The following is a 22,742-nucleotide window of genomic DNA, read 5'->3' as shown; positions in this document are numbered from 1 at the left end:
TGTAGGCTTTTAAGTGCACATGGTGGTGTTGAGCCTTTGGTGCTCATAAAGCCTAATCAGTTGGTAAATGCTGTTGTCTTAGTGGCACGCGGTCGCTCACCAAAGAGCATCAAACATAATCAAAGGCTTGCTTTAGCGAACAGCCATCTCAGAGGGAATAGCAGTAAGTGTTTGGAGAAAAAAAAACAACAGAGAAATCAGTATTTGGAAGTCATTAAACATCCGACGCCCACTCCATCTGGGTAACCACGAAGCCAATAGCATCGTGGGACAAAATGCTTTCCAATGTGACAATTGATTGCTTTTTGAGGTAGTTGTTGGTTGATTTCATAATTGGTATAATTTTTCACAAGTACGTGAGTGTCATGCCATGATGGGCTTTAGAATCCTGGTAATGCAATGGCCCGTAGTTCAACCTTAAGATCAATAATGTATTAAAAGCAAAAGCTTATTGAAATAATAGAAGGGTTTTGTGCCAGGAAAGAAAAATGCACCAAAGAGATGTATTTGATTCTATGCCAGGCCTTCTGTGTGAAGTATACTGTTTTCATGCCAGTGATCTTACTCCAAGAAATAAAAGGGCAGAAAAAGTCTAAGCGATGTGAAAACTTTGGATTCCTTTTCTGATGTACATACAGTGCAATGTGTGAGAAGCAGAAAGCAGCACTTGATAATCTGGAGTCCAAATGAACTGCAAAAACAAAGTTGTGAACAAAAGCTCCATTTTTTATTCTTTGGATAGCAGCAGTGTGTCGATGAAGTAAACAAACCCAGACCATTTTACCTACATGGGTCATTATTTGCAGCGCCTGATCAGCGGATAACATTTGGCAATCTGTGGTTCCCCACTGCTGTCTCTTTCTGTTGCATCTCTCTGTTTTGACAGTGTTTGAGAGAGGAACACTCTGTGAGGTGTCAGGTGAAGACTATATGTGACAGATTTGGAGGGGAAATCAAGAGAAGACAAACAGGCAGTTAAATGCCTGGGAAATGTCTCAGCGCTCAGACAGAAGGCGATAAGTGCTGTTGACGTGGACATGACAAGCTAGCAACAGTAAACCTCAGGACACGCAGTCCCACCGGAGGCCCGGGAGTGGACACAATTTCTGATGACTGCTGAATGCACTTAACAGCTCTTATGAAGAGAATTAACAAGAAGTGGGGACCCCCCACCACCGCCGCTACCACACACAGGCACTACCACAACACAATTTCAACCACTTCTGCCTTTCTGCTGTAAGCTCTTTGATGTTTCCCTGTTTCTCGTCGACAGTCAGCTTTGGTTTTGATCAAGGTTTGATTTCTTGTGACATATCTGATACATATGAAAGCAATACAAGGCCTCATAGAGAGGCAGGGTGTCTCTCAACTTTAAATGTTGGCAGTGTGGCGGAGAGGGCAATGACAGAAGTAGCCACACTGGTAAGAAAAAGTAAATCTGCTCTTAAGAAGTCACATGAGTGAAATAATTGTAGAAAGTTTCCTCACAGAGGGATTTATTTCTTTTCAGTTTTTAGACTGAACTCGGTCACGAGAGTCTAACAGAGGGAAGAGAACATTGTGCTTTCATTTCAAGAACATCAGAAAACCTGGTTTTTCTATTCTAAACACTCAGCAGCACAAAACAGAATTAGCATCGCATGCAACTCACACTGAATAGGCAGACTCTGGATCCAGGCTGGAATGGAACTGAATTTGGACCCGAAGCAAAATTTCAGTGCATTCTGACTCACAAGATCACTCACAAGTGGCATGCAGACACACACACACATTTAGCTGCTAACCGTATTTAGCATGATTGTTGGAATTAGAAGTTTCATTTTTAAAAGGCAGGCTCATAACTAGTTGATGATGTTTATTTTACTTAGAGAAAGCATGAGACCAGTTTGCTTAATTTGTAATCATGTTATAGAAAATGACACATACCTCTGCAGTAGCAAACACTTACTTCTCTGTAGTTCTACTCAAAAACATTTACAAGGGAAACCTTTTACCTTTTACAATTACCTACTGTGAGTTTTACACAGTTGTTGTTACTAATCACTTTGCAGGTAAGGATCGTACACACAAAACATACAATAAGCTTAGCATTGTTACTGATGAAACAACCCAACAGTAAACAGTAAAGCTGCTGTTACTCCACCCAAAACAGCTGCAAGGTTAAAATGCATGTTAATGCATCAGTGATCATTTAATAATGTGATACAAGGCCAGGGGCGATTCTACTCCATAATGAGTACTTTTGCATTTGAAACTTATTACATTTTAACCTTATGTACCAGTATTTACCTCTGGTATTGGTGTGTAATCTGCAATAACCGATTTTTTGGACCATGTATATAGATAGTTTAATTGTTTGTTTGTTTTGCTGGCCAGAGGAAGCAAGTTGTAAAGACAACAACACCATTGATACATTATCATCTTTTAAGTTGGCATGACTAGCTTGTTAGCAAACAGTTGTTTTCAACAGCTACAGAGCAGCAACATCTGTTACATTGCGACAAGTTGTGAAGACATCCATTGTTATTGTAACATTTATTATAGCCACTTACGTACAATATTGGAATAATGGCCTCTAACACTGCTTGTTCCTGAGATGAAGCAGATGCTATATGGCTACTGGTAGACCTAGGATGATCTGTGAGCATCCCAATGTCTTTTCAATAACACCCACATCACACAGCAGCCACCTCACACTCCACCAGTCCATTCAGATGCATAATGTTTAAAAAATAAAGAATGCACACCCCAGTTTGAGATGTCTGCCCAGAATTGTACGATGAATCAAAATTGGGATAAAACATTTGAATTACAGAACACAACTGTGATGTCTGCCCTCCTGGACTGCCAGATCATGAATATATATTGCATTATGAAGACGTGATGACATTTAGAGCAATCACATTTAACCCTCTCCTCTTGTGCCTCTGTTTCTCCTCTCTCCTCTAATGCATTTTGCAGCAAGGGATGCATCTTAAAAGATTCAGGGAGAAATGTCAGCCAAAACAGACACTGCTTGAGAGCTGGGGTCATTTCAGATTGGTTTCTGAATTCTGGAGAGCACACGCACACACACACACACACACAAGCACTCTATCCTTCACTATCCCCCTTCCCCCCTTTTTTCCTATTCCATTCTGTCTGAGCCCCCTTCTTCTCTAAATATTTCTGTTGGTTTACCCTTGTCCATGTGACTGTGTTGGAGGTAGCACAGACGCACTACCACGAGAGAGGCTTGACCAGTTGGGCGCTGTCTCCCACCTCATTACCAGATGCAAATGAAACGGGTACAACGGGTACACATGTTTTATTTTTAGTGGCAGCAGAAATGTCAGGCTGGCACAAGATGGAATTAAACAGCACTGTCAGCGCAAGTGAACTCAAGGCTTTCTCAGCTATTTCACTTCATATTGAGTTACTGTCACAATTTATTTCACAGCGGTGGGACGACTAGTGTGAAAATGTTCTGTGATGCCTTTAAAGATGGAAGGGGAATCAAGGAAGAAGTGTGAAGGGTATTGTTCTGATGAGGCTTTGTATTTATTTCTGAGCTCTGTGACAAAGCTTCATTGTCTTTCCAAAGCCATACTATTCATCAAGATTCTTGTGTTTTTTTAGATTATAGTCAGTGCATTACTGTTATATTGGATAGTACACTGATTAAACCAGAAAAGTGAGGGCTGACAAACAGACAATTGCTGTTAAGTAAAGTGAATATTTTGCACACTGGACTATTGAGCCACAGACCTCCCAAGAGAAGGGTTTAGTTTAACTAATCCTGATGATCCATACCATATCAAATGTGTCATCCAGGCCACACCAATAAGGCACAGAGGATTTAAAGCAATATGGCGTACGTGTGTATGTGTAACAAAAATATATGCTCACAAACCGTGAAGCGTGTTGCCTTGGATTCTCTTGTCACCGCACACCAATGCACATTATCAGTTTCAAGGCTAAAACAAGTTAATGGTCATTCTAATCAGGACAGTAGATAACACCAGGACCCACGGGGACCTAATTATAGATACTGTACATGAGAGGTTTATCTTCCCAGCGCTGACACTAGTCCCCACATTGGTTTATCCCGGCACAGTGGCAGGAAGTGGATTTCAGTGTATGCTCAGTTTTGACTGATACATTTGTATTATTAAAAAGCAATTCAACTTTCATAAAATTACATTTCAAGGGCTTGATGAGAAGTGGGGTGATGGTACTGTAGGCATGGTCAGATCAAACCAAAAAAAGTCATTAATTGAAAGTACTATTGTATTATATTGTATGAGTGAATGGAAAATGAAAAAGTTTTGCTGTGGACAGGCAGTCAATGAACTCCCACTGCCTTCTAAAAAAAATAGAAGTGTTTCATTATTCCAAGGTGAGGGCTTTAAAACAGCATTTTAAATGTTACCCCGCTGCTCAAGATCATGAAAACCTTTAATTTCATGCAAATGAACAGCAAGGAGCATGGAGCTTAATGTAAACGAATGCTTCTTTTGTACTGCTGTAGAAGTGAGCTGGAGAGAGAGACCAGGAAGAAATTTCCCAAGGATTCTTTAATTGCTATCTGAAATTATGTAAATCCCTCTGCTAGGCTGAGTGCAATTATCCAGTGCCTCTTGCTGCCAGCTTTACTAATGTCTAACAAAATATCGGTGGCTGACATTTAGACGTGGTAATGCAAATGAGAATTAATTTTTCTTCCAAGACAAAGGGCAGTTGAAAGATCACACCATTTTATACAATAAAGGCGGCAAAAAGTAGGGCTTGCAAGATGACAAAAAATGTTGATCAAGAAATGAGCCAAGCACCGAAGTCCATTCTATATCAGTGCAGCATGGTACCGAATAAGATTATTTCCTCTATGCTGCACTATTAATCTATTTCTTTTGCCACAAAGAGGTATGCTGCCAGCAGCAGACATTCATTTAGGGCTGGAATTAATTGCAGTCTGTGTCTGATTTTTAGTAATGATATGTGGAACCCTCCCCACTCCCCATTGTTAGAACATATTCCTGTTTGGGTCACGTTTTTCCATTTATCTCCCCAGGTACAGAGATGGATGTAGGCCAGGCGCTGCAGCCTGGTGAGACTCCCCTGTGTGCAGCTCAGAACACCTGTCCCGCTGTGCGTCGGCTACCCCAATCTTTACCAGGCCAAGGAGGAGCACCATCTCTCTCCATAACACTTTCTCCTACCCAATGTCTAGCGGGACCCTGAAGAAGCTGGATGTGGAGGAGCCTAGGGACCGGTGTTCGCTGGGAGATCTGCCCCCCAAAACTGCATTTCCTAACCAGAAATCAAATTACAAGCTGCTGATGTGGAGGAAAACTGACTATTAATATTTTAGTATGGATAATGCATGCCAGACATTGCCACCTCTGAGTATTCAGAAATGAATGGAAAAAGAAAAAAAGACCGTGACGCACCAACAAGTGCCTGTCTGTGCTGCTTCTACCACACCACTACTATCTAACAAAGCCACCACTGAATGAGGCAGCAAAATCTAAGCAAACTAATGATGCAAACTTGGAATCAATAGTCAGGCCACATGTGCTGCTGCTGACAAACCATGAGTACTGTAATACCAGGTACAGTAACTCTAGATTTCATGACTTAGAATTGCTCAGTGAAACAATGGAACAATTAAGTGCTTCTTTATGGATTGAAGAAATGCTCATGCTTCTAAAGCTAAAGAAGTCATTTTAAAAGCCACTGCACTGGTCAAAGCATGACTTGTTACACAGATGAAAACAAAAAATGTTTTATTAGCTCGTGAGAAGTGTTTGTTTTCACAGGACAGCAACAATAACTCATTTCACTGGCTATTAACCTAACACAATAAGAGGGTTGTCTTTAATTATTATTTTGTTATTTCTTATAATATCAAGAATCTACACTGAATGGCCACTTTATTAGGTACAGCACACCTGTACTGCTATCACCTGCCTTCTAAAAGGCACTGAGATGTTTGTAATATGCTGTCACTTCATGGATCTAAATGCAAAGGACAAATAATTAGATAAACTCCTTTATGTAATGTAGTCTAATACAAAATCACATTTAACTATGAAAAGCATATAATTGAATTTACACATTCCTGGCAATGTCACTGATAACCGAACATTACAAAGTTAGGCTTCATGAGCTGTTAAATTGACTTGCAATATATTGTACAGGTGTAGCTGCAACCACTGAGTGCATATGGCATTACATAATGTGTCAGTCTTGATGTACAGTTATTTTGATTTTATAAATTCCTTTTAGATTGTCTGTTATCATCAGTCTTTTTCATACAGGGAACAAATCATTACAGGTGACAAGAAATAGGCTTCGAAAATTCAGCACCCAGGACCTTTATTTTGTTTCGGTGATGGCCTGTCCAACAGAAAGCATTATCATGAATGCTAATGTTATCTCAGGTTCTGCACCTACTGCTAATGCACTGCATTTGTAGGTATTTACTATTGTATATAGCCCCCTCTGCATCTCGTATCACCCTCCTGCTTCTTCTCATCTCCAGCTTTCTAACCTCCATCTTCCCTGCCCCTCCGCCACCCGTGCATCCATCAGAGCGCTGTCATGGTAGAGGGGCTTTCAATGCTCCTTCCTGATGCGGCCATCAAGGCCTTCCATCTAACACAAGCCGACACATCATAATAACAGTAAGAGGCCTTTCCTGTCCAGTGTCATGCTTGGAGAGATTAGTTCCCCTCCACAAAACCCAGATAATTTGCTTTTGCTGAAACACATTTGTAGATCATATTCTTTCAGGTTAACTAGTTCATGAGAGGAGAGGAGACACTTGCTGCACAGTGTTTGTTCAGCTTTTGTTACATGTACCTGGTGTGTGTCTGTGTATAGGTGAATGAATTCTATCAGATATTTTTACTTTACACACATGCAGATTATACTTGGGTGCATCAGCACATGCAAGGCCAGTCAGTCAATACAAACTTTTCCAGACATTCCTGGAATGGAAATCAAAATTATGATGTCAAAATGCTATGTATTTGTATGTGTATATGTACTTGAAAACATTTAAAGACCTTAACTTTAGAGATACATGATACCTGTTTTACTTATACTAGTGTCCATGTTCAGTCACTCCTAGTAGAAAGGATGACCACTGAGGGACAACTCTGTAAACCATACAGTGGTTGTTTTATGGCTGTCATTATTCTCTACTGAAATACTGGATGGGAGCGTTACAGATAGATTAGGATTTGCATATGTCAATGACTTAATGGGACATGAATCCATCTATAACCTGGGTATAGTGACAGTCAAATATCAATTTTGGCCTTGGATTTAAAATATATTTCACAAAAAGAAGTTTGCTCTGAAAGAAGAACAAAAAGTCTTGGGGCGGGAGTTAATTTCTTTATTGTGGGTCCAATGTCTATTTCATTTTTTATTAATCACAGAGGGTTGCTCTAAATCCCCTCTGTGTATGAATGGGCTGTGCTCTGTGTCTTCTCACATTTGCTGCATGATCATATTTCATAAACACTGCATTTGAATTTTTATGTACAGAGTGTGCAATATTCATGATAAACTGAATATGTAAAAGAGGTAACCTTTATTTATGAGTCCCTGCCAGACTTGTACTCTTAAGTATTACTTTGGATGATAAGATGGATAGACAAAAATCTTAGTTAGGGAACTATTTGCATGGCTGTGGGATGATTGATAATTAACAGCTTAATCTATATGGATTGGAGGTCATAATTCATCAGCTTTCAAGGCTGAAAAATGAATCAGTGCATTTGTTGTCTAAATAGTGACTAAAACATTCAGCTTCTAACCATTCTTCTAAAAAGAGCTGCTTGCTGACTTCTATTAGGATGTATAGTACAGCTATACAGAGCTGAAAGTATATCTACAAATTTCGTGGAATGAATCACCCAGGAAAGAGCCCAAAACTAGACCAGTCTGTATCTTTTAGTCACACGTTTAGTCCTAATGCTACATTCCATTACATTTCCAGGCTGTAAGTGCCTTGGAATTACCCGTCTCATCCTGAAGGAGTCCTTTTTCTTATTGTTTAGAGAGTGGTTAGCATGCCGGGGATGCTCCAAATACGATTTTACATCCACTTATGGAAATCCATTGTTCCTTGAACATTTCCACATACAAACCAATATATGCTTTTCTAAGAGGTCTGAGACCTCAATTACATCAAAGGCAGTTTGTCCTGCTGCTGGGCTGCCTGCTAAAGGGCTGAAACAACTGTGTCAATGCTACCCCCTTGTGACCGCACTGTGGCAGAAGCATATCCTCACAGTTGTCTCACTGCTAGAAATGCTAGAGAAATGGTACACTTCAAAACCATAGAACACAATTTTCATTTAACATTTTAGCTTGTATAAAATATCAGAAACAACATGAAATTCATATAATGTCAGCATTGCTGTTGTTACAATACTGCCCATTATTCTGTAGTATTTCTACGTAACAGACCTTTATTAAAATTAAACACAGACTTATTTAAAGTCTGTGATGCGTCTTGTTTTGAAGGGCTATTGTTGGATGCCTTCACTGTAGTTTGAACTATGAAGCTGTGAATAATAAAGATTAAAAGAAAGTCTGAGGGATTCTATTTGCACAATAGAAACTGAAATGTGTCATCACAGCACCTTTCGCATTTGTAGTTCCCAGAGCTCTTTCATTAAAACCAAAGATGTCTAGAAAGTTGCTATGCTGACGTGCAGACAGATGTGCATGTCAGAGGCATAAGAGGGAATATTTTGGAGGGCACTCCTCCTGCCGTCCTAGCTGCAGCAAAAGAAAAGCACGCAGTCTTTTATTGTATGGACTTGAAAAGAAATAATTAGACACATAGATATATAATTCTGCAAAGCTGCATGACTCACTTGTCTCATGTGGCAGAAAGAAAAAGGGGCTGAATTCTCTGAAGTGCTGTTTGCCATAGGCCGCCACTTTTATTTCCCAAGTTTACTCTACCTTCAAAGACAGCACAGAATGGGGAAGTGAGAGTGCATGGGTTTTCCTTCTCTGTTATTTTAGCCGAGTTTTGGAAAGTAGAAAAAAAACACGTTATTACAAATATTAGTTTTAAAGGTACATTTTTAAAATTACAACTTAGTGAAATATTGTTTACAGTAATGAATATATGCACAGTGTTTCTTGATGTAGGATATATTTAATTTTATAAAACTGCAGAAAATTCTGCACCAGCATATTTTAAAACTATTCATGCTAACTATAATTATATGAATGTTGTATTATAAATTAAGATTATATAGTTTAGCATTTCTTAGAAGCTCTGTTACTGCATGGCAGCTGACATTTTAATGTCACCAAAAAGTGGGAGGGAGCAGACTATCAGCAAGAATGGAGATGCTAATTCTAATACTGTAAGCAATGCCTATAGCCTACTGAGAAATTAGTCATTTAAAAGCCAGGTCTGGTCTGGAAAGATGTCATTTTATATTCTCCCACCTCAACCACCAATAAAGACATTTTATTTATGTTTCTTTTAACCATACTTTTATTTTAATAGCTTCACAATATTCATTAAAGCAACATATAAAAATGAACCCCACAATTTCAATGAAAACCAGTGACTGCCCTGTGCAATAACAAAGGAGACGCATGTTGACTCTTGTAACCTACTGTCTTCGTCCATAATTCACTTTGCTCCTCTGAGGCAACGTCAGTTGAGGCCAAATTAAGCGGCTGCACTGTGTTGACATCTCACATAGCCCCCTAGGTTAGGCCATGTCAATCACAGGACATGTGATTGCAGCAGTCCTCCTGCCCTCTCATTGACACCTCTCATTGACTTTCCTTCACGCAGATCAGTGAGCCTAAACCATTTCATTCAGGGTGACCCACCGTCTCCTACTGACACGAGCTTGATTTGTGCTTCTCTGGCAGACTGCAACACAGCTATGACTTTTATCCATTTAAGTACATATGTTTTACCTGAATGTATGATCCCATCTCTCATTAACAGTCTGTGCACACTGAAAAGTGAATCTCCTAGCACCATGTACTGTATGTATCTTACCAAAACAATGTTCATGTCAAAAAAAAAAAAAAAAAAAGAGAAACAGTGTTTGAATTATTTTCCTCCCTGACCTTAGGTCCATGTATGTAAACATGTGACCTAATATCATGTTACAGCGCTGTTATTTATGTCATATAATCATTTCAATTCCCCCAGGACACAGTGGGCACACAAACATGACCAAAATACATATTTAGATTTATTTGTCTGCAACTGTCCAATAAAACATATCCGTTGCATTTCCATCTCTGGGCTTTAGTCCCAGTGGGAGTTGCTGGCTGAGAAATGCTGTGCTTTCAAGCTTCAGGGAACAGCGATGTGAGCAATGTTCAGGGTGGGGAAAAAAAAGTGGTACACTGCCTAAGTGTTGTACTATAAAGAGAGAATAAGTAGGTTTTCACATTCCAAAAGCCTCTAAGGGTTTTAGCTCTGCAGAGGAATGTGGGTACAATCATCATACTCATCTCAGGAGAGACTATAGTGGGCTCTTGACCACTCACTCAATCTCTCTGTCTCATTTTCCTTTTATTTCTCTGTCTGGAGCATCCTTTTCTAGCTTTTTTTTTTTTTTTTGTCCCAGCTCTTAATGCTCTCCCTCAATGACACAAGCCATTTCAACGGCATGTTTCCAGTCAAGCAAAAGCATCAACATTTTGAAATATCCAGATGAACCTTGGTTATGTCATTTCTGTTTGTGGAAATAAAATGTACAGCTTTATAATGAAACAAGTTGATTGTAAAAACATAATGAACTATTTTATGATGTGCTTAAGAAGAGAAAAGAGAATGTTCAGATGGAATCTGTGCCCTTCGGTGCTTTATGGATTTCATCCTCATACCATCCGCACGTTTGAGGGTGTTTGTGGCAGGACGGGCATCCCCTCAGTGACCAGAGTCATAAATGGATTACTATAAAAAGGCTTACTCAGGAGCTTTATGGCTTTTACGTAATTGTGCGGTGGTGAAAGGGGGTAAGGGGCTTTCCATAAAACTTCAATAAATTGTCCATTTTCTCAGTGACTTGTTGCTCCTGTGAACAGCAGGCTACAGTAAGAACACCAGGCTGAAGGAAACGGAGTGCAAATGCTGGCACAGAAAAAGTCACTTTGAAATATGAACAGTTAAAAACATGTTAGTATTATATAGTATTTGTATATTTGCCTTATTTAAAATGTCACTGGACATCGTCCACTTGTGTGATAACAGCGTAAAAATTAAATTCATGGCTAGATGGCCATTTCCCCTTGAGCAATACCAAAGCCTTTCTTGTTTAACAGGTTTTAACCAAGTTAACTATGTTATCATATATTTATATCTTAATTTGGCTAAACTAAACTATAACTAAGGCTAAATCAGTCTAATAGGTTTTGGATGGACTGGTGCTGACACAGGTTGGCGCTAACAATATTCTGTAATACCCCTCAAAGCTCGCAAAAAGCAGTTTTTAGGTATTTTTCTATAAAATGAAGTACTGTAATTACTGTATGACTAAATAAGCCACAGTCTAAGTTAAAATGTTAAAAATTCCTTAGTTATTAATTATGAGTTTTACAGTCAAAACCTCATTGAATCTATTTGTGTGATTAGCTACATTTAACTGACAGTGTTCCTTAATCATAACAGATCCATTAACTGAGCCTCGCCCATTTCAAACAGAAAAACAGAGAACTTTCATGTTAAATGACCAAAACCTTTTAACTTGGGTTGAAAACTGAAAGTTTATTTGGGATTACAGTAATTATTATATTGAAAAAACAGACTGAGATAATACTTTAGGTGTTCTGGGCCTTTAAAGTTGTAAATTTATGATGTTTAAATTGCAATGCATGTCATTTTTAATTGAAATGAATTCATATTATCATTAATATTAAATTAAGATTAAAATAATCAGTCCACCTTCCCTCTAGGTGTCAGAAATATTGGTTTCTCCCACTTTCTGTAATTAGCAATGATCAAGGGGAATTATAAGCAGCGGTTAACAACACTGGACTCCTCAATGACCCTGATAGATGGTCAATTATAGTGATCAGGTCGTGGCGTGTATTGTATTTAAAGTGGCAGTGATGGGCCCTTTTGGCCTAGTGTGAGTAATTATCACATTTATGCATGATTTAGGGCGACAGTGTATAACGAGAAAGACGACTTAAATTTAATCATTTTCTTATCTATGTATTTATGCAAGAGTTAACAGTGCATGGTCATGAGTAGAATAATGCAGTGAGACTTGGATTAGTGTGATATACACATGCTGTATGAGACGTGTCATATCTGAGGCTGGAGCAGAATTTGATGCTTCAGAGAACTGTGCCAAAAACTAGCTCATTTTTAGAAACACCCTGTTTTGTTAATTTTTTTATACTTCAAAAATGCCCGTGTCTAATAAAACACTTCAGTGTATCAAAGATGTACTTTTTAACTTATATTTTAACTTGTTTTACAACATCTAGTTTTTCTGTATTGTTATTGTAACCTACGCAAGGAACTATATTTTTAACATCTCATGGTCAACAGCCTCTAGTTTTGCCAGCAGGGGAAATATGCCGATAGAGAGCAGATGCTATACACCGATCACAATTGTCAATAAATTTTTCTCTTCCTCCCCATCATCCATTAATCTCTGCCGGTTCTACAGAGGAAGGCATCTCGCCACTCTCGCATACACAGCCACAGACAGCTTTCTGAATCCAGACACCTGAATATGATCAACTGAAAAGCTGCTGCTCAGCTCCTCTGGTAACGGAAGGAATACATCAGTGCCTTGTTTATTTACTTTTTCCACATGCCAGAAAAGGTCAGAGTCAGAGGATTATACTGCACGGCCCAAGTAGAACTCAATAAAAGCCCTGCAATGAAAACAATATCATCCATATTTTAAACAGCTGGCACCAAACAGAGGGAGTCTTACACTAGGGTGCCAATTATTCTACTTCTCAGGGTTTTGCAGCAAACCACAGCAGCCCAGGTGTACTTCACAAACAAAACCATTATTTTATAGAGTTTGTGAAACATCTGAGATGAGGAACCAAGTATGATAGCTATCATTTATATTTAGGTGTATTTTAGTCATGGATGACTAACCAGTAATGCTGAGAGAGAAAATGTAGATGTATTGGTCTTTAAATGCAGGTGTTTTGAAGCCGGTGACTGTGGTTGTTTTCATAGTCTGGCTTTGTTTTCCTTCCATGGACTTATTAAAGTCAGTACAGCACAGTCTGTGCTCTGTAATCCTGATGTATTATTAATCACGTCTTCTTGTGTAACTCCAAAAAACTTCCATTTCTGATTTTTCAGTGTGAAAGTGCACTGAATTTGAAACAGAGACAGGTCCACTGTGACAGGATGCTTTATTATCTTCCAAAGCAAGTGAATACAATTGCAGCATTGTTTTCTTTTGAAAATAGTTTTTGGCACTGGTCTGTGCCTTGTCCACAGTAGAACATGGGGCATGGTGTTTCTAGCATCTACTGTACTATAATAAGTTCACATGTGCTGCTATGCTGTAGAGGTAGCTGCTGACAGGTCAGAAGATACAGTGCATAAGCAAGAAATTTCATAGCTGATCCTTCTAGTTGTGTCAAGGATTTATAGCAGTGCATTAAATTGTCATGTAAATAAAAGTTTGCTTCTAATAAGGACTTCAGTTCTCTTTGATTCAAGTGACTAATGGCTTATTTCATTCATATCTTGTCAAATTATTCCCATGGGAACTTTTCTAAATGCCACCAGTTGTGTTGCTAAATGCCAGTACTTTTCTCTCACAACACCCTCAAGCGTATATCACATGAAATCTAAAGGAAATGATGTTTGAAGCTTAAGGCTTTGTCAGAATAATGAAAAGAGCAATGCCATTTGATTTTAATCACTCAAAAATATTTTTCACAAGACATCTGTCTCAGTGACATTGACAAAGGAGTTTTTGTTTTACTACTATGCTACACAAATGATACAAATATCAAACATGACTTTTTTTCCTCTGAATCATCTTTTATCAGAGTAGGAGAAAGTATAAAGACATTCATATTCACTTTGTGGTAAAAGCCATAATGCCATGTAAGGTGATCAATAGTCCCAATGTACTTCTCTGCAGCAATGTGGGAGTCATGCTCACATATACCACCGTGCCATCATGGCAGGTGCTCATGGCTTTTTTCCTTCCTTTTTTGCCTCGCTTGGGTAAAATGATAATCCAAGCCTAGTCCACTGACAGACTGCAACATGATTTACTTGGACAGTGACTGACTGCACATCCAATTTGTTTCAACTCCAGAGCAGCAGCTTATTATCTGAAATGCATGAGATGTCTGTGCATGAGAGGCATGATCAGCTGGGGCATGCGCCGGGGCTGCTGGGAAAGTAATCAATAAGGGATTGTCTCTTGTAGTTTAGGCCGACACATTATGACAGAGCTGAAAATTAAACAGGCAGATATTAATAATAATGGAAATCAGAGGCTCATGGGTGAGATCAGGGGGTGGGGTGAAACTCAAAATATGTATCATGTTCGGCTGTGAGTGCATGCTTGTGTGCAGGGGGTGGGGGTGGAGAGTGGCTGTACTTTGTGCTTTGGTATTTTTTTCTTCTGTCGATATATGTGAAATATGAGACATGAACGCAACAGTGATGGCTTAGTGTGTATGGCTTTGAAAATCATCTTACATGAGCGGCATAAGTACATTTTAGAATACTCTTTTTTTACTTGTTGGGAATATTCGCTCGACAGTAATTAAAAAAAGGTACTAGCTGCACTAGTTTTGTGATGATTCAGGTCACAAAATGAAACTTTTTGGCACATTTTGTAAGTGCCTTGCAGATTTTAACATACAGTATAAATTGATCAGTAAATGTTCATATAAGATTGATTCTCTAAAGAAGCAACACCTGAAATGACACAAGAGAAATCCAATTAAAAGTGGAGAGCACAATCTGACTGTGTAACATGAATGAGCTATTATTCAATATGGACTTAATTACCTTTATTTTAAACATGTTCGCTTAATGTCAAAATACGTTTTCACACATGTTCAAAGCGTGGGATGATGGAAACAAAACAAAACAAAAAGACGCCTAATCGTGTGATGTAAGAGGAGTCATGGGTAGTAAGAGAAACACAGACAGAAGCAGCTAGAGAGATTCCCTGCCTTGTCAATTAGCCATAGCAATCCGTTTCTATTGTCTGAGCAACAAACACGCCTCTCTGGGTGGGGGTGGGGTGAAGTGGGGGACTTAACAAACTGCATTACAGGCCATTACAGATGCAGTGTCATTGATTATTTATACCCTTATAAAATGCCTGGCTCCCTGGTGGACCGGGCTTGCTTGGCTAGCTCTGATAAAATGTTCCCTTTAAATCACCACACCAGTGCAAACAACACATTCAAATACAAGAGAGAGTTGAGTGACAAAGTCCTGTGTGTGTAATAGATGTGAAGCTCACTGTATCAAGAACAAGAAATAAAAAGAAACTGTTATGATAGCTAAAGCCTATCATGACATCTTATTAAACTAATAACTCTTTGAGCTCCCTGTTTTTTGCCATGTTATCTGATATGTGTGATTTGATTAATTTTACATGGAAGAAGCTCCTTCTTGTAAGAAAAAAAATTGGACAGTAGATCACATTCCTCCCAGAGATTTGTTCACAATGGATATTTTGCATTAGTTAGCAGGGGAGCAGATGGCTGCTACAAGCCGAGCTCAGGAGGATGTCAGCACTTTTATGAACTTTAGGCGTCTGCACCGGAACAGGACCTTCTCCAACCAGTCACCTCACAGTGGGAATATTCCTTCTGAGATATTAATGGTCGCCCTTGCCAAGCCGACCACCTCAGCATAAAGCCCACTGGGACAAAGAATAGCAAATGTCACACCTTTCAAACCTTGCTTCTTAATGACACTACGCTGACACTGTGGCGCCTTCACGAACTCCCTGAATAGCATAAATCAACCGCTTAGTCAACTAAAACACCCATGTAGTAATCTGACACATTGCCCTCTAAATATTTGTTATTACTGAGATATATTGCTGCTCATGAAGTGCATCCTTTATCATACAGGTTAGAGGTCCAAATGCCAGATGCCCCATAGCACAGCATGTAGAAATGCACGGTGCATCTTTATAGTGACAAACACATGCTGACTGAGATGCAAAGAGGTAAAGTAAGTCCATATTGGACACACTTCCCAGAGCACAGAAAGTATGAAAGAGAGAACAACATCTTGAATCATCTATCTTCCTTAAATGCTGAAGCCGTGACAAAGTGGATGGAGAAATTATGATAAATGATAAGACATATTTAGTCAATAACTGTAATTCTCTTTCTTCACTCAGCTGTTTTCATCCTGCCATTGTTTAGCTGAAAAGACACCCGTTCATTTAAATTGCACTTTGAAGCCCAGATTGTGATCAAATTGAAATGGGCATTGTACATGTTATTATCAATATCTCTATTTAGACGACAGATTGTCAGGGTGCTTTTTTTTTGTGAATTTATATCTTATTTGTGCTGAGGGAAGCATATCTGGAAGCCATTCAAGTTAAGATGTTAAGTCGGGTTTCTCAGACAAGGCAGCTGTGGACTACCAGCACACTGTGGCTGTTTATATGTTAAAGACTTAATGTTATATACTGGACCACAGTCTGAAAAAGAGAAAATCCCTTTTACTCAGTTCAAATAAAAGAAAAATGATTCTGAACATCCATTAATCAGTCTAACACAGACAAACTCTGACAGCATGTTACACGTTTTCCTTCCAATAAAATCCAAGGAACTTCACCTTCCATAATCACACAGTAAATACAAAAGCACATTTTTGTTTTTGCCCCATTTTACAACAAAATGTTTGTTTTTTGGTTGAATTAATACTGACAAGTTTCAGCATCAAATTTGGGTTAATGTCATTAAGTGATTTTATGACTTATCATGAGGATAGGTAAGACACTGCATAGGTAAGTCACATATACTACTACCACACTGACTGGATTCTGAAAAGACTTAAGGAAATGATGTGTCCCAGCATTACTGGTAGGACTTGCTTGACTTTTGGATCCTATTTAGTGACTAGCTGGTGTAGCAGACCTAAATGGGCGTGAAACGTTTTCATATTAAATAATAAGAACTAAAGGATCCTGTTCTGGGAAAGAGGATTTATCTCATTATACATGTTAATGTAAAAGTATCTTTAAAAGCAGACTAAGAGCCAAAACATTCAGCAAATGAACTGCCAAAAGACACTTCAGGTATACAGTAGAGCAGAGTGAAATCCTGAACACTAGTTCACTGTACAGTAATGGGTCGGAAGAAGAATTTTAAACTCTCTCCTGAAGGAAATCGGTGCCTGTGGTGACGTTTCCACACTGTCATTAGGATAATAGCAGCACTGTTCTGAATATATTGGAATTTCTAGAGACTCCTGGCAGGGGACCTAAAACAAGAGCAATGTGGCAGTAAAGCTTTGTCCAGTCCCTGTAGACCTCAAGCTTTATATGAGTAATCTTAAACAGTATTTTTATGTGTACCATAAATATCATGAATACAATTCACTTTTTTACCCTACTATTCCTAAACGCCAACTGTCAACTCTTTTGCACTTTAGCTTTAAGACCTTGTCCCCTGCCTTTAAATCTTTGTTTTAATGCTGCACTACAGTATACGTTTTCACAGCGTATACTTTAACATGTCATGGCAGGGGAAGCACAGGTGTAAATAATAACATTAACGATTGCTGCATCCCATTTACTTTAGCCAGGGCCCCTGCATTGTGTATGCTGCATTGTTAATGTTATATACAACACTTGTGCTTCTTCTAATATGACAAGTCAAATTGTCTGCAGTGAATCGGATCTATTAATGCCTCCTACTCATAATTTCATAGGAGTTACTGTTTAAAACTTTGGTGACCACTGGTGTAATGACATTTGAATAGTGGTCCTCTCTAGCCGGTGGGTAAGAGGAAGTGCTCTAAACTGGCAGTGAACAGAATGAGATGTGTGTCAGTATGAGCAGCCCTGGGAACTGAGAACATGACAGGAAGATGAGTGAAAAGTACCATGCAACACAACGCAACATCCCCTCTGAGGAGAAAGGCACGAGTGTCGGCTCATAATGTGAAACATCATGTTACGCTGCACACACACTGACACACCTAACCCAACTATTCAGAATCCATAAAGAATTTCAATTTCGTACACAAGATACCTGAGAAATATCCAATTACATGAGTGAAGAATGATTGAAGGGTGTAGTAATGGAGTGAATGGTGACACTGTGAAACACCTAGTTACAAACAGTTTCCTGGATGCCATCATTCACACTGCAGTGGGAAAATACTGCAGCAACAGGTAGCTGACTGTTTACAGTCAACTGAACCCAGTCTCTCTGTGTGCTTTACCACACAACGTGAGAGACTCCGAAGAGGAAGGACAAGGACAGGGACGAGAGCAGAGGACAAGGGGATTGCACTGCCCAGAAAATGTTTGCAGAGTGGATTCTGAACACCGTTGTTGAGGTTACTATTTATCTCATGCCAGCCAAGTTGGCACGCACATCTGGCGCTGGGTACTTAGTGCAATTATTTATGATTTCCTCCAAGATTTAAAAGCTCTTCGCCCGGCCTTGTAATGCAGTAACTGATTGCACTGCTAATGTAATTAAGGGGAGATTATGATGTCCACGTGGCACACCAGATGGTGGCATTCACAGCGATGGGGGAAGGCACAACTGGCACACCACTGCACAAGGGCAGTGAGGCGCAGTCAGTCGGAGCAGTCCAGACTCCCCACCAGACGGAGAAAAGTATATGTGTGCACGTGTGTGTGGTGTGCATACACGGATGCATGTAAGTGTATGGGTGTGTGCTTGATGATAAGTTGTGCGATAAAGTTGGTAGAAATGAGTGAAATGCTACCAAAGAAATTACTTAAGACATGCAAACCATCTCTCAGCACTTGAGACACTTGCATACCCTCAAAAATGCATCATTCAGCTCAAATGCATAATACAGCTATTTGATATTGGAAGATTATATATTATGTGTATCTTTTAAAATATTGTTTGTATAACATTTGTTAATTATAAAAGGGAAGAATTTGAAAAATGATTCAGACAGCCCTTGCATTTTCAACTTGTGCATCTCAGTGCTTCAGCCAAGAAAACAGATGGCATAAATGAGAAATTAAATCACATTTGGCAAAGCCATCATGTTTCAGGAGATTTTTCAGCCAAGGCAACAATGAGACTAGACCAAACTGACCTTTAATTAGAAAAAAAGCATGATATTATAGAGCTCTGCAAGGCAGTATCCTATGGGGGCACTAAGGTACTTCTTAAAGCTTGTTATTGTAAGCTATTCAGGAGACACAGGGATTTTTTACATGTAGACAGAAAAAGGGGGGGTGAGGGTCATATACGAAATGAGACCTGCAGATTTCTACACAACCCATAATAGGTTCATGCGGGTGACGGGGACACTGGGGCACAGTAGATTTCCCAAGTTGAGATAGGGATATTATTACTCTCGGGGTGGCAACGCTGAAATCTCCATCTTCAGTCCCCAGACTAGTGTCAGCAAATTACAAAACACAGTGAATGACCTTTACACATGAAAAGAAAACCTTTGCTGCTATTTTTTTTAATCATTTGGGTGCAAAGCCATTCAGAGTGGTATAATTTTGGTCCAGGGGCTCTTCTGTTATCCATTGATTACCACTCATGACTACAATATTGTTAAGACTTACCATAATATGTGTATGACATTTTGTACATGATAGGATGATCCAGTGTTTATGGGGTTGATTTTAACTGAGATGTGTCATAAAGCATATGAAACAAAGCATGAACAGTGAAATCACAGTTTTAATGAACCTTTTCAAAATGCCAGCTATAATGCTATGCATCCTACACTGGCTGCTCCCCCACAGAAATGTGCCGCAGCCATCATTCATCTTACTCCACAGCCCTCAGCATGTGATGTGCAGAACATTAAAACACTGTAATAGCTGATGGCTTTCACAGTTAGCATGTGTTGCGGATATCTCTAGACGCTCAAAGAGTGTTTCATCACCTATTCCATAATTAGACCATTACTTTAGCAGGTGCACCTTTTCTCACTTGGAGCATGTGTTTTTTTTCTGTTTTTTTTTTTACTGACACCTGAGATTTTATCTTATCAGCTTCAGCACTGCCACAAAATGAGCATGCCTGTTTCAGTAGGTTGTCAACACCTTGATGTGTTGGTAGGATTATGCATGTGTGTGTGTGTGCACTCATCAGATATTACTCACATTGTGAGGATGAAAACTGTTTACTCATATGAAGGGGGGACTTGTACTTCCTTCCAGATGCTGGTCCCCATCATGCAAATCAATTAATTTTGGGTGACAGCTTCGTTTAAGGTTTGGGTAGGATGCATTAGAGGTAAAGAAGCAGTGGTCATGGTAATGGTTAGGTTAAGTCTCCAGAAAATGCATTTAAGTCAATGTAAAGTCCCCATGAGCAATAAAAACAAACCTGTATGTGTGTGGGGTGGGTGCGTGGGTAGTGATGATGTTAACATCACCAGTGAGTGTGGAGGTGGTGAAAAGTTCCCATTCATATGAGATGGCAGTTTTCCTCTGAATGTCTGCGCTCCAATAATAGAAGCGTTATAAATTTTAAAAAGGCAACACTGATCACATCATGTGCAGTCATGTAAGCCAATAAACACATCTCCCTGTGTGTGGCCTCGGCGACGACACCCTACTGGCATATGGCACCATCTCACAAAACAAAGCAACAAGTGTTTGATTTAAATAAATTAGGATAATAGTTGCACAGTGAAATAATTTATTTGATTGGTGTGATGGGGATAAAATAATAAACTTGGAAATGGTAAAGCATCTATCGTCCCTTTGTTTTGGACAGACTATGAAGAGGCTTTCAAGTGTTGTATTCTGGGAGATACACATCCTAATATTACAGCTAAGCTAATAGATTGCTCTTTATCCTAGTTTTATCTGATTACAGTAATGACATGTGATGATCAGAGAGACAACTAACTGTCAGAAGGCATGACCTGTGGATATCTCCATGTAATGATAGTCATTTAGTGAAGCACAACCTTAATTTAGTTACCATAGCCAAATTGGATCTCAGAAGTTATTGCAACGAAATACACCCACGAGTCAATGTGGTATTGCTGGCCAAGGCTTTTATTCTCTATGTATACACTACTCACTCTGACAAAGTAAATGGGCATGTTTACTACTCATATTGCTTTTTCATAGCACATTCATGACATGTTCACTTTTGTTGAATTAAATGTCTGTACTGCACTCAATGATTCAGCAGCATCCCATGTTTTTTTTAAATCAACAACTCATGATGGTGAAAAGTATAAATAATGAAAATATTATTAAAAAGCAACTGCATGCACTGCAGGCAGGGCCCTTAGTTGAGATAAATTCAAATAACTCCACAAAAGGGATTGCACATGGCAGTTTACAACACAGACTATGAAAAAATTACACACAATCAAACTGTTAAAAGCCAATTACAGTAAAAGGCATATGTTAACTTCTTTTATCGACAAATAAACTAAATCAAAATGGTACAGTAATTGTGCTTTGCTCTTTAAAATAGATCAATATGGATAAACTTTAAAAAAAAAATAAAATCGTTTATATAAATACATAAGGAGACATGGCTGGAGGGCAAAGACCACGATCCTTCAACTGGTTAACAATTATTTACCCACAATACCCGGAAGCGTTTACCTCCTACAGGTTGGCGGGGCAAAGTCCGAAATTCAATGCGTGACAGCTGTGACTCCAGAACCAGGTAATTAAGCAGGTAACAGTAAACAACACGCCGAGGACTGTGGGTTTAGGATTAACTTGTGTGTGTGTGTGTAATATTGTAGTTTCTCACGAGCCTCCAGTAATTAAACGGCTCTTGATTTATATGGTAGCCAGTCATCGGGCAGAGGTACACATGAGCTTTTTTTTTTTAATAAACAAGATGCATGTATAGCTTAGCTACAGTAGCATTAGCTCATGTCTGTGAAACATGTCATAATATCATATTAGCTAACACGTGAAATGAGGGGGGTTGGTTCGCCACAAAGCCTGCCCCCATTTAAAACGCAGATAATGTGAAATGGTTTTTGAAATACAGTACAATGGTTATATGCTAATAGTTAGCATTTATACGGTGGCCTCGAGTGGCCAACTCACTGTTACAAACAATGGTTACAATTTACTAGACAGAACACAAGCAAAGTAAGAAAACATCATAAATTTGGCAAAACAGGTGTAGCATTAAGAAAGAAAGTGCTGCAAATACTGAAAACACAACCACATGCAGATATTTGAATCATAAAAACAAACAGAAAACGGACTTTCATTTTCAAATACCTTAGACTTCAGTAGCTTCATCAGAACCAGAATCACGTTTATTGGCCCAGTATGTTTAAACACACAAGGGATTTGGCTCCAGTACAGAGGCCCTCAGTGTGCTTGTATGTGAGAAATAGTCAGTAAGTAGGTACTTCATCGCTTTCAATACGTACTGTCACAGTATGCGGTTTCGGACGCAGCCCAAGGCTGCCATTTGTGTGGCAGGGCTTAGGCGGTTTCTTTTTTTTGAAAATCCGAACCACTTCCTGAACCAGTCCCGTGATACAGCCGGGCAGCGAGGCTTCGGACGTCATCATTTTCAGCTCCTCCCCTAAA

At 39.1% G+C, this 22,742-nt stretch overlaps 1 protein-coding gene and 1 long non-coding RNA gene across 4 annotated transcripts in view; both read left to right on the top strand.

The window, feature by feature from the left end:
• LOC109954745 (uncharacterized) overlaps positions 1 to 6,851 on the top strand; it is a 78,524-nt gene extending 71,673 nt beyond the window's left edge. Inside the window, exon 3 of the long non-coding RNA XR_002274185.1 lies at positions 5,051 to 6,851. This is a non-coding gene — a long non-coding RNA (uncharacterized LOC109954745). The remainder of the gene's footprint in view (positions 1 to 5,050) is intronic.
• A 14,887-nt stretch (positions 6,852 to 21,738) lies between these two features.
• Positions 21,739 to 22,742, top strand: part of mvb12bb (multivesicular body subunit 12Bb) — a 13,358-nt gene continuing 12,354 nt past the window's right edge. For 2 of the 3 annotated variants that reach the window (XM_020590636.1, XM_020590639.1), the window contains exon 1: positions 21,739 to 21,849. In XM_020590636.1, coding sequence (XP_020446292.1) covers positions 21,821 to 21,849 — 29 coding nt within the window. In that variant the 5' untranslated portion in view covers positions 21,739 to 21,820. Of the gene's footprint in view, positions 21,862 to 22,742 lie in introns of all 3 variants that reach the window. The other variant, XM_020590640.1, reaches the window with a different exon arrangement.

This window comes from Monopterus albus, unplaced genomic scaffold, assembly GCF_001952655.1.
Source record: "Monopterus albus unplaced genomic scaffold, M_albus_1.0 scaffold12.1, whole genome shotgun sequence".
Taxonomy (NCBI): domain Eukaryota; kingdom Metazoa; phylum Chordata; class Actinopteri; order Synbranchiformes; family Synbranchidae; genus Monopterus; species Monopterus albus.
The sequence above is the reverse complement of the archived record's forward strand: the minus strand, read 5'-3'. Positions and strand labels throughout refer to the sequence as shown.